Raw genomic sequence first — 12429 nt, 5'->3', positions numbered from 1 at the left:
AGGTAAGGGATTTAGCAGAATAGAATACAAGAAATAATGTAATAGTTATTAAATTGTCCTAAACTACACAAACATTTTAACTATAATGACTATTTCAAACATTTGAAGTCAACTTGGGATCAAAAAATCTTTTTCTGAATCAAACCAAAATGGTAATATTATATGTCATGAATGAAAATATACTACTAATGAAAGTTCTTACTAGGAAATCTGGACTGTGTTTGCATTCGTGTGTTCTTGAGTCTGTGTTCATGAAGAGGCTTTCATCAGTGGATACAGTTCTTGATGTATGCCTTCCCTAGAAACTTAGTCAATAAACATAAGGAATATTTCTGGCCCCATAAGTAATAGTATTATATTACAAATTAAATACTGAAATAATTTCAAAACATCTACCCTTCTTCTTACGCATGATTTTTACCTGCATTCATTTTCCACATCATCTGTGGTTGCATCTGTCACACGTGTAATACAAATTTACCATGTCGTACCTGCATTATGTTGTTGTTCTTGTGCTACTATAAGCCTGATAAACTTTTCATCTATATCATAGAGAGACTACAACCTCTTGAAGCACCTTAAGTATTTATTCTTGCCTGCTCATATATGGGAAGTGCCCTGATGTGACACACTTACCCAATGGTGGCAAAACCAAAAAGGCCTATGTAGAATCTATCAATAAATTGCAATCCTTAGTAACAGCTTATTTTTCCAATTTCAAACAATAGAAGCTGTAAACATACAAGACTTGAAAATCCGAAGGTAATTGTTTGTACGTGTGTGGTAATTAAGTGCGTTTCTATGATATAACAGGAATTTTTATTCAGTTTCAGAAAACATTAATACTCCCTGGCCATGAAGACTGGATAAGAGGCATTGAATGGGCAGTTTGTGGTCAGTATGAAAGATGAATAAAGTAGAATACTGGTTTAGCGACAGTACTACTGTTTTACCTCTCCAACAGATGATTTTGACGCACCGTAGCGCCTCAGCTCTTACGGTTGTGAATTTTTTTTCTGAGATTGTGGTACAAATATTAAAAATCAAGGTAGAACTTTTTGTCCTGTTGAAACATAAGAATTGTTGAATTGTTGTACAGTTATATTTTAGTTATCAAAATTATGACCACAGTAGGATTAATACAGAACAATTATATCTTCTGTTTGCATCCCTCATTTTGTCTTGCTTGCTTTAAGTATGTTTACCTGACTGGTAGCTAAATGCAAACAAATAGGAGTTTTAGCAACTTGTCCTTTTCAATATGCAAATGTTTGTATCTGAGTGAAGAAAAGTTGGCTGCTTTTTCAAAGGGGGGAAAGTAGGAGGAAATAGTTCTTTTATTCTCCCCCCCTCTTTTTTATTTAAGAATAGGAGATTAAGAAGACAACATTCAGATGTTAACTAATCGGATAGTTCTTGCAATGGCAAAAATAAAATAGAAGGAATTAGAGGATGCTACAATCCTGAAGAAAGAGAAGGAGGAAAGGAGTTACTGAAGAGAATTGAGGCTGTCAGAAGTGAAGGCCATAGGTAGTAAAGAAGCATATGTACAATATGTACAGTATCTACCATGTCTTCTATGTCTTATAAGCAGAAAAATATCCATAGTCAATGTGTTTTAAACTAGCAGGGAGCTTGAAATGGGAGAATAAGTTGTTGAAATAAACCAGCAGCTTATTGTATTGAGTATAACAGGAAAAATTAGGATAATGCTGTAGTATGTTTGGAAAGATTGTGGATTAGTCATGGCAGTGATTGCAATGAAAATATGGCTTTAATTTTTTTAAAATTTTTTTTTTAAACCACATAGGTGAAGAGCTTTTCTTAGCAAGCTGTGCTCAGGATTGTTTAATAAGAATTTGGAAAGTGTGTACAAAATCAAAGCAACTTCCAGAAACTGAAGACGATTCCATAAGACTGAAAGAGAATGTTTTTACTGTCAAAGGTACGTAACAGCTGTAAAGTTCTCTTGTACAACTTCTCACTTGTGTATCTGTTTGTGATTTCAGGGTGGCTAACAAGGTGGTAAGGTGATTACCATATCATTTATTTTGTTGCTTGTATTAAAAGAATCTGAGACCGGTTTGACTTCATTATTTTTATTCAGCTCTAAGAAAAAGTGGAGTTACTGTTTTAAAGCTGTGACTATGTAAAGTTAATGATGTGTTAAAAAAGTGGTAAAGTGGTGAAAGAGCTTAATATCAACATGCATTGTTACACATATTCCAAATGCAGCACATAGAAAATATATTAGTGTGGGGAGGGTAAGATGTTGTGCAGTTCTCCAGTTTAATAACTTATCTTTAATTTTCTTTTGAATTCAATGCAGTAAGAGGTGCTACTATTACTTAATCTTAGAAAAATACTGGAGATAACAGATAAGTATGTGTAGGCCTGCTTTTCGGTTAATATACTCTTTGAGCACTGTAACATCAGAAGTTTGCAATGCTGACATTGTGGGGTAAATAATTAGGCAACTTAGGTAATATAATGAAGTTTTTATGACGTTATGTGTAAAAAGTGCTCATGCTACTTGCAGCAAATCCCAACTTCAGTTGTCTGAAGTATCTTAATGCTTGTATTTACAGTCATTTGGAGATGTAAATATGCTTAAGTTAAGAGTATGGGTAGAGGCAATGTCAGAGAGTCTATTTCAAAATTGCTGAGAGTTCTCCAGGAATTCTGTGATACCACTCGGAGGCAATAGGCTGACCTCTTAGTGTCAATCTGGTACTCGGGGCTTGCAGCAAGGTCGGTTTTCAAAGAGCTGTTCAATGTCAATAGTCTACTGAGATATTGGTAGATGCTTCAAGCAGCTGATTTTTTTTTTCCCTGAAGATATCAGAAATGAACCTGCTGTTTCTTGGCTTTTAGAAAGAAATGTGCTTTTCTCTGATTTGTGGTAGATACTGATACAACATACGCAGTTACTTTGGAATCTGTGTTGGCTGGTCATGAAAACTGGGTGTATGCAGTTCACTGGCAACCTTCATTTTCCAGAGGTAAAGCGATACCAAACACTTAGCTGTTATGTTAAGTGCTGTATACACAGAGTACAGTCACATGTCTTTGTATTGTGTTTGCATGATCACTTGTCAGTGTGGACTATGAAAATATTTAAATTCTGCAAATGTTATTTTATAAGTAAATGGATGTTTTGACTGAGTGTGCCACAATAATATATCTTATGACACAGGCTCTGTCTGTCATTGTGTATTTCGTGATGCTCTCTCTTGCTCATGTTTTGTTTAATGAATGAAATAACTGAGCTGTACTGGCTTTATTATAATTGATTTGCTGTTTGGGGAATAAAAATTAATCAGTATGAATTAATAGCTCTAATATTTTACCTTAATACATATATTTGAAATGTCTGTTCTTTGAAAGGTCAGCATTAACTCAAGAGAACTCCTTTCTTTTTCTTGGACTAGAAAGGAACAAATAGCAGCATTGAGAATATCAATCTTCAGTCATTTGTGCATTAATATAACATGCCAGGGATTCCTTGAGTATAGGTTTTCTCTAGCTAGCATATAGCTTTAAGGCATTAATGCAGACATTGAAAAAAATGTTATTTACCGTTTAATTTTGTATCTTGCCCTTGTCTTTATCTTTCTTTTTCAATCCTTAAATTCTGACAGCCTTGTTTGTGGTGCTGATTTGCTGGTATGTGTCTGCCTGGAGTGTAAGGGAAGGAGATTCTTGATTTGACATGCTTGCACCCTCAGAATGCCCTTGTGTATTTGTATTGGCAAAAGTGCCTTTTATTCTGAGGTGTTTTGGAGTTACTGATGGCAGCTGACTTCATCAGTACAAAGCACAGCTTTTTTTCAGTGTATATACAACAATTGAACAGTAGAGTGCAATTAGAATGTCAAAATACCTTCAGTGAAAGACACAGGACTTGCTTTAGAAATATTGGCTTAGTTATCTGTTCTTTCATTTATTTTTCTAAGCACCAATAAAAGATTTTGCCTGTTAAGGCAAGGTTTAGGCAAAATAGTCATGTAAGTTTTACACTGCAATCTGAAAAACTGTACTGTTAGATCATGAAGTTTTCCAGGTGTCTTACATCACGCTTCTGCATACATGGTAGCTGCTTGTGTTCTGTGGCCTGCCCAATCTTGAGTTCCCCAAAATAGATTTTCTTCTTCAGTAGAAGCAGACTGGTCTGAGAGAGACATTCTCAGTGCAGAAGGTAGAAGGTTTGGTGTGACATAAGATACTGCCTCAAGAGATGCCCACCAATGTCTCTGTTCTCAAGAAGGGTTCCCCAGCAGTTCTAGGGGTTTCCCAACTGGGAGGTGAACCAGTTTCCTCTTCCCTGTTTTGGCTGCGTTGGGCAGTTGTCTGGAGTGTTTCACTGCATTCTGGGGAGCAGTCCTTACTGCTGTAAGATGCTAGAGTCTATTGAAGTCTGTAGTGAATCTAACATTTAATTTGGAAAAGAATACAGTAAATACTGGGATAGAGATTATTTTGTTTTAAACTGGAAATCTCTCTGTAAAAACTAATTTGAGGAGTAGAACTGAGAACTGCTATGCAGTCTCTCTGTGAAGCTCTATCTTTTCCTCCAAATTACATTTGATTCAATGTTAATATGGAGCAAATAAACAGTAGAATATGGTTGTTCTCATGTATGTGTTTTATATTTCCTTTGAGAGATTATGGCTGAAAAATAACAATACTTCCTAATGAATGCCTAGTAAGAATGTAGAGCCTGTTAAGTCTGGCATTTAAGTACTGCTTTGCACATCTCTGATGCTGAACAATTTTCTTAGTGTGTTTGGATTTCAGTATGACCAGACTCTTAGAAAGTATTCTCATAGGTTGTAGGGTAATTGTTTTCCATGTACTGTAGATGGCAGCATGCAACAACCAATGAGGATATTGTCTGCATCAATGGACAAAACTGTGATCATCTGGGAACCTGACAAGGAATCTGGAGTCTGGCTAGAACAGGCAAGTGTCAGTCTTTCTTACAATATGTACTGTATTCAAGTTGCGTTTCAGCGTCGTGTGTGCACTGGAGGAAACAAAAACTATAAAACGCGGGGTGAGAAAGGCAAAAGCATTTTCTTGCAAAAATACTCATTCTGATGCTGTGTTGCAAGTAAAACTACATTTTTCAAAAATTATGTGATGCAGTATGGTTTTTTTTTTTTTTATTGCTTGTTTGCTTTCTTATTACCATATTGGGGAGCTTCTAAGGAGTTTGTGCTCACCTGGCATTCATAGTATGGCAAGCCAGGTGCTGCGTAGTAACACACCCTGTGTACTCCTGCTAAGAAGAGGAAGAAACCATCCTGAATTATTTGTAGTTAATCCTTGTGGGAATGTGCACCCAAGCAGTTACTACAGAGCAGCTGACATGCAATTCACAAGCCTGGTTTTACTCACAATAACTTGTTCATGGGCTGTAATTAGGGTTTTTCTTCCCTTTGAGCTGGATACTCATGTTTCACTACAGTATTTTAAATGCTGTTCTAATGGGGGTCATCCTAAACAAACAAGTAGTACAACCAGATTTATCTAGTACTTTGGTAGATGTCTTTGTTTTCAGTTGACCCGCTTTTCCAAATTGCAATAATTCAGCCAAAATTGTTTGTGGTGGGTTATGCCAACCATTGTTTATGGTCTTTTGTGTCACAAAGAAAGTTCTAATCCTCTCTTGGGAGAGGAAAAAAAGAGAATGATAGTAGGTGGATTTAATTTTTTCCCTGTTGCATTGAAAAGTTCTTGTGCCTTTCGCCTTGAAATAGAAATTAGTTCATAATAGGATGATCACATAGAGATGCCATTTGTTGTCCCTAGTTGTAACACTTAATTGTGGCTAAATTTACAAACTTCTAAACCAGCTTGTGCAGTAAAACTTGTTCCAAGTTGTTACTCTTTTCGTACATTCCATTTGCATTGGCTGGATCTCAGATGTGAAGCTTGCAGTTTGGATCAGACATTTTAACTGCAACAGTCGTTTTTGCATTGAGGGATGGAAACCTGAGCTGGAAGCCTGCAGGGAGGGGGGGTGCAAGGGGAACGTCCCATTTTCTCTCTCATTTTGGTATGATGAACAAGAAGTCTTCACAAAATCATTCCTCTGCTCAGAGGTGAGACTAGAATTCTGCCTCTAGCATGGCATATCAGTCACTTTCACATGAGTGGTATTTTTTGGAATGAGTGCTAATAAAATGGACATACTTAGTACATGCTGCCATTTAGAATGAGGTATAGATACATTTCATTGTGATTTTAAAGGCAGCTATGTAATAATGGGGGAATTGTTAAGAGTTAAGCTTGAAAGGAATTGTGTTCTCATCTCTTGAATAACACTTGAAAATGTAACTGTAATAATCTTTTAATGTAATTAAAAACTTGGAAGAGCACTAGAGTAACTATCAGGGGTGTGTGTGTGTGTGTCTGCATGCATACATACATGCAAAGTCACAAGGGAAGCACAAAACAGAGGCCAAAATATGCCAAAGAAGGAATGTGGAGCAAGTTGCAGGGATTCATGGAGAAAGAGGGAGGTGGAAATATGGTAGTAAATCTTGGAAATTAAGAAGAAAAAGAAAGAGTAATTGGGAACCACTTCTCCTTTGGACCTTTTTTTCCATTTTGTACAACAGAGCAATAAGAAAGCAACGGATGACAAGAAACTTGCATCCAACAGACTGGACTGAAACATAAAAAGATTGGGTTCTTGTCTCATCTAGTGTAGTGTTTTCTTCCCCTGGGTGATTGAGCAAGATCCTATCCTGAGGTGTTTATGAAGGGAGGCTCCATTAAAGTGGCATGCAACTTTAATTCCCATGATATTTTAGTGCTTATCTTTGCAATTAAAATATTCTTTAGATGTATTTTTGTGTGTAACGTGAACTGTTACCTATAGCTAAATTTTCATCCCATGAGATTAGGATGAATTTATACGAATGGAAGGCGATTTTCATGAATATTTCACTTCTGATCATTAATTCAGGTGCGGGTAGGTGAAGTGGGTGGCAATACCCTTGGATTTTTTGACTGCCAGTTTAGTCCGGATGGTTCAATGATCATTGCTCATGCTTTTCATGGAGCACTACACCTTTGGAAACAGGCTACAGTTAGTAAGGTATGTTGTTTTGTTATTATTATTACTTAAAAGAATTACACCTATCTGTCACTTGAGGTAAGTTCTGTTGTTAGTAGAAAAGCGTAACAGTACAGTTTAAAATTAATGATTGAAATAGTCCTTCTCTGCAGATAATATTCTGTAGGAGTCTCGCTCCTGCACAGAAAGGAGGTTGCAGTCTCTGAGGCTCTAAAACCTGTTGCTTCCCTGGGAGAACCATAAAGTCAGTGGAATAGACAGAACTCCTTTGTGGTTGTGCTTTGTTCAGAAGTGGCAGCTGAACCAATAATGCAAGTTTCTTTTTAGATTGGAGCATTAAATCAGTATTTGTGTCTATTTGGCCACTCTGAGTTCTAATAATTTGCTGGGGTTTTTTTTGTTTTTTTTTTTTTGTTTTTTGCCTTCTTAATAAGGACATTGATACTTTCAGTTAGAATATGCCTGTCAGTCAATTGAAAACTTCTTGCTTCTTTTGTGACTTTTTTGATAGAAAGAATGGACTCCAGAAGTTGTGATTTCAGGACATTTTAACAGTGTAGAAGATGTAAAGTGGGACCCAGAAGGAGAGTTTATCATCAGTGTTGGTTCTGATCAAACTACTAGACTCTTTGCTCCATGGAAAAGAAAACAAGAGACAGAGGTATGATCTTCAAAGATTTTGTGAGCTTGGTAAAGAGGGCTTTTCTGTCCTGAGTTTGGAACGAGTCACCTGAATATAACTCATACCTTAAATTTCCCCAAGCCATGATCTGTTCAAAACTGTTTGTGTAAATGGAGTTTAGTTATTCAGTATGTGCTGTTTTCACTTCAAAAATACTAGTGGAAGAGTTTTAGCAATCACATAGCATGACTGCAGTTTAATCCTGAGTTCACCTCTGGTAAGTGTTCTTCCAGGATCTTAAAAACCAGGCTGTGCAGTAATTCAGAAGGAGGAACGCATGGCTGGTTCTAATAACCATCTGTTGTCCTTGTTTAACACTTGGCTAAGCACAGCTGCAGGTAGTCATAACGAAACTCAACTTGGGTTGTGGTTTTTTACACAAGCTTAATCTAAGCAAAGTTCTCACTGTATTTTTTTTATACTATTTTGTTTATGACTGTGACTGTTTACCAGAATGATTATCTGAACTGCATGAGTGCAGTTGGTACCTGTGCAAGCGACTTTTCAGGAAGAATTATTCCTGAATAACTTTGTGTGTTCCAAAATAAGTCTAAATTTTGGTGTGGGAAACCCTGTCTAGGAATGCAGAAGTTCCTGTTTCTAGTTGGTCACGCATTTTCCTCATCCACAAATACAGCTTTTTCTGGCAGAACAGTACTAATGTTCTGTTCTGGAAACTGGCAGAAACTAGACTGAAGTCATGTAAGACCCTGTGCAAGCTGTGCTATTAGTTGTGGAGGCGAAGGGCAGCTATTACAACTGTCTCACCAAAGCTTCTATAGTGTACACCAGCACAGGATGTCTGATGTTTTTGGGAGAGTGAATTTGACATCAGTTCCTTGGTTTCCTTCTTCCAGGCCACACAGAAGTGGTGGCAATCCCAGCTCAAGTGCTAAGCTTTGCCTTGTGTTGTAGGAAGGGCATCTCCAGTTTCTTTTCCCTGCCTCTTCCCCTAATCTCCAATCTGGAGGGTACAACAGCCCTGTGAAAAAGGTAGTATGTTGGATTTAACATACAGAAACAAAATCCAGGACTAGCACATGATGTAAGTTGGCAGCATTCAAGAGAGTTGTGAATATCGTGTTCTCTGTGACGTACTGAAGCACCACTCTTCATTATGTATGCTGCTTGCTAAGTTTTTATCCTGTTTTCTGAAAAAACCGATTTTCCTGTACAGCTTTTCCTGCTGTCCCTGAAACTTTTGAATTAATTGATTTAGCAGAGTGATTGCAGTCTTCATATCTAAGTTTGGTGTGAACTGAATTACTGTACTTTCTCTTCCTGTCCTAACAAAGAGCAGCCACCTGGCTAGTTTGACCAGGTGTAAATCCAAGTAGCATCAACACTTTTTGCAGAGTGGGGTGTGGGAGAAAGCTATAGTATCCTGTTGGTAGGGTGAGGTGGAGGGTTGAGATAGAAATGGGTCATTTGAAGGCATGTGTTCGGGACTTCTGAACCCTGAAAACCGGGCAGGTTGTTCTGCTGCTCATGACCTTAGATAACACAGGCTTTTACAATGCCTTACTTTCTTTACCATACTGCGTTTAGCAACTGAAAAATTACAAGAAGTGACATCTGATGTTTGTCTTAACAAGACACAACGGATGGTTCAGATATCTATGAAAAGTTACTATTGCAGCTCAGCATTCACATTTTCTCTATAAAAAGGGAACTAAGTGTTAAATGCAACTAATTATCCCTTATTAAAATCTCAATTATGATATTGTACTGGGTTCAAATGTCAGAAATAAGGGATAACAATCAGCTTCAATTTGTCATATAAATTTGCACTCTGATTTTTCTGGAAGAAGCTTATTTGTATGACTTATACAGCCTTCTCTTTGTCTGTTTTGTTTGTTTTTTTTTTTTTTCCCATGGGGTTTTTTTCATTCCTGTTATATGTTGTGTTCTAAAAAATGCAAAGATGCAACTAAACTGAAGGGTAAAAAGGGTTTATTGCACTGTTTGTTTTTTGTTTTTAAAGAATTGAGGGTTTTTTCCTTATTAGAAAATAATCAAGATCTTGTGAAAACATGAGATTTTAGGATGTCTCAAATGTCCCGTTCAGATTTTATCAAAAGCTTCAACATTTGAAATGCAGTTTACAGCCAATGTAATGCCTTTACTTATGTTTGTATGATGTCTAGTACAATGTAAATTTTGTCTCGGCTGCAATTTTCCAGGAATTGTAATACTGAAGTAGTCAGAATTAATTTAATCAATTAGAATTAATTTAAATTCTGCTAGCTGTCAACTCAGAAGTGCACACTGTATTTTTCCAACTGAAGTATCGTGTAGGAGTAGTAGCAAATGACACTTACTAAAAATCTTTTAATGAAAGTGTATTTGCTAGAAAACAAAGGGGTTTCTTTAAGGATTGATTTTTTTCATATGTAGAATAATTTAGATTTTTAGAAAAGCAATATAAATAATATTTTTTTTTTTGCTAGTATAGTTTGCATAGTGTGACTGTAAAACTAACTTGCCAACCTAATTTCTGGTCAGCTGTTAATTCTGGTTTTCTTGGATTAATACTTGAAGCATGGATATGAATATTTCAGGAAACTAGAAAAAAATTAATACTTCAAATGAAAACACTTCTAAAATCATAGGATCTTCCAGATGTTTTTCCATAAGAAGCTATTTTGGTTGTGTCATTTTTTTGCGAAGCTTCTATTAAATGGTCTCACTAAAATCAAGTATTTAAGGAAAGGGGGGAAGTAGGAACCTGTAGTCTGCTGACAGCAGTGCTGCTGGGCTTTGTGAAAAACAGATGAAGGAAGCAAGGTAGTTATCCCTACCTTTCTTACATCTTTCAGAGCCACAGTTTTGGAAGTAGTAAGTAGCATACAATTCTCCTTCTGCTTAAGCACATTATGTCGTATTCCTGACTGTCTAGCATGAAGAAGTCATAGTAAGTGCAGTGTGCCTGTAGTAACAAAGATAAGCAAATGCCTTAAACATATCTGTGCAGGAACACAGTTTACTAATGACAGGAATTGTTTGGTAGAAAAATAGGATTTAACTGATGTATGTGAGCATTTATGAACGTCAGTAGAAAGTTGCTATTAACTTTGTTAATAAAGTCAGCAAGTAAAGTATTAGTACTTTTTTGGAACTCAAAATCTTGCTGCTTTTCTAGTTGAGCTGTATTTTAACTGTGTGTCTGTTCGTTTAGGTAACCTGGCATGAAATTGCAAGGCCTCAAGTACATGGATATGACATGCGTTGTCTGGCAATGATCGGCCGGTTTCAGTTTGTGTCGGGAGCAGATGAAAAAGTGCTTCGAGTTTTTCGTGCTCCCAAGAATTTTATAGAAAACTTCAGTAACATCACTGGTATTCCAGTGGAGAAGCTGTGCTCCCATGTAAGTGTGCTAAAGCAATGCTAAATGAAGACAGCCCTCTTTTCATGTAAATAAAATTAATGCTTTAGAAAATGTTAAATTGCACTAAACTCCATAAAAATTCTTTTAATAGTTCTGAAACCTTAATGTTGTTTTTCCTTTCCCTTCTATTTGCTTCCGTGCGTGTGGTTTCATATGTATTTTTATGGTGTTGTCTTATAAAACAGGTTATATTTGAAACTAAACAAGACCTAGTGTCTAAAGATTGCAGAGCGTATGGGTAAATTTTAAATAAGTCAGACCAAGTAGACTGCTGTACAAACTTGGCGATTTGCAAGCAAACAATGAAGTCTGGGAGTGTGATTCCCCTTAATTTAGGGGTGTAGTAGTCTTGTCTAGATGTAATTATTGTTGTGTGGTTATGTGTTGTTGCGTTTTTTTAATTGTATGCTTGGAAATAGCGTAAAGCTTTCAGCACTATTGTTAGTTGTTACATATAAATATTTATAAATATGTATTTGCTCATGCTTTATTTCCTCTTGGCACTGGAAATTTTCCTGAGGCCTTTACATTCCAGTTCTTAGTTGTTAAGTATACTTTTCCACTCTGTGGAAAGACAAGACTGCAGAGTTGCCATCTTTTCTTTGGTCCCCATTTGCTGTAAGATCTAATTCTGGTTTTCTCTGCATTCTGTAGAGCAGACCTCATTCAGGATAGCTGCCTCTGTACAGTGCCTTGCGTGCTCTTTGCATTTCTGGCTCAAAACTGGTGTTTTCTCTGCAGCTTCTCAGAGATAGATTAGCCTTTCCGTTTCATTTAACAATTGAAATATCTTGGAAAGAAATTACTCATTTTTGATAGCAAGAAGTTACATAAGTAGCTATTTAGTGCTTTAATTCTGTAAGACTTTGTAAGCATTTGCGTTAATGACATTGTGCAAATAACATTGTGCTTTTATAATGTTGGCAGATGTCATTATTTTACTTTTATGTAGACTTTACTTATCAGCTTTTCCTCTGAGTGCTATTTTTTGATCCATGATATAAAGTGTTTCACACAGGCTTTGTTTAAAGAGGAAAGCTTTATGAGCTCTAATGATACAGCTACTCTTAAATAGCTTTATTGAAATTGTTTTCTGTGAATGCTTTTTTTCATTAAAGTGGGTAAGCTTTTCCTTAATTTTGCTCAAAACCTTTCCCAAAAAAATTCTTAAAACCAAAAAAGCCAGCTTTATATTCAAAAAGGGTTGAATAGGATCAGATTCAGTTCAAATCCATGGGATTGTATTAGACTTTGGGTTGTAATGAAGAACTG

The 12429-nt window shown here is 36.4% G+C and overlaps 1 protein-coding gene across 2 annotated transcripts in view; it reads left to right on the top strand.

Moving 5' to 3' along the window:
• ELP2 (elongator acetyltransferase complex subunit 2) overlaps positions 1–12429 on the top strand; it is a 49940-nt gene that overhangs the window by 19993 nt on the left and 17518 nt on the right. For both annotated transcript variants that reach the window (XM_074876172.1, XM_074876163.1), the window contains 7 exons: positions 828–894; positions 1811–1945; positions 2907–3002; positions 4862–4962; positions 6977–7108; positions 7599–7748; positions 10948–11136. In XM_074876172.1, the coding sequence (XP_074732273.1) occupies positions 828–894; positions 1811–1945; positions 2907–3002; positions 4862–4962; positions 6977–7108; positions 7599–7748; positions 10948–11136 (870 nt within the window). The remainder of the gene's footprint in view (positions 1–827; positions 895–1810; positions 1946–2906; positions 3003–4861; positions 4963–6976; positions 7109–7598; positions 7749–10947; positions 11137–12429) is intronic.

The sequence above is a fragment of the Strix uralensis genome, chromosome 1 (genome assembly GCF_047716275.1).
Source record: "Strix uralensis isolate ZFMK-TIS-50842 chromosome 1, bStrUra1, whole genome shotgun sequence".
In the NCBI taxonomy this organism is placed as follows: domain Eukaryota; kingdom Metazoa; phylum Chordata; class Aves; order Strigiformes; family Strigidae; genus Strix; species Strix uralensis.
This window is presented reverse-complemented; position numbering and strand designations above follow the sequence as displayed.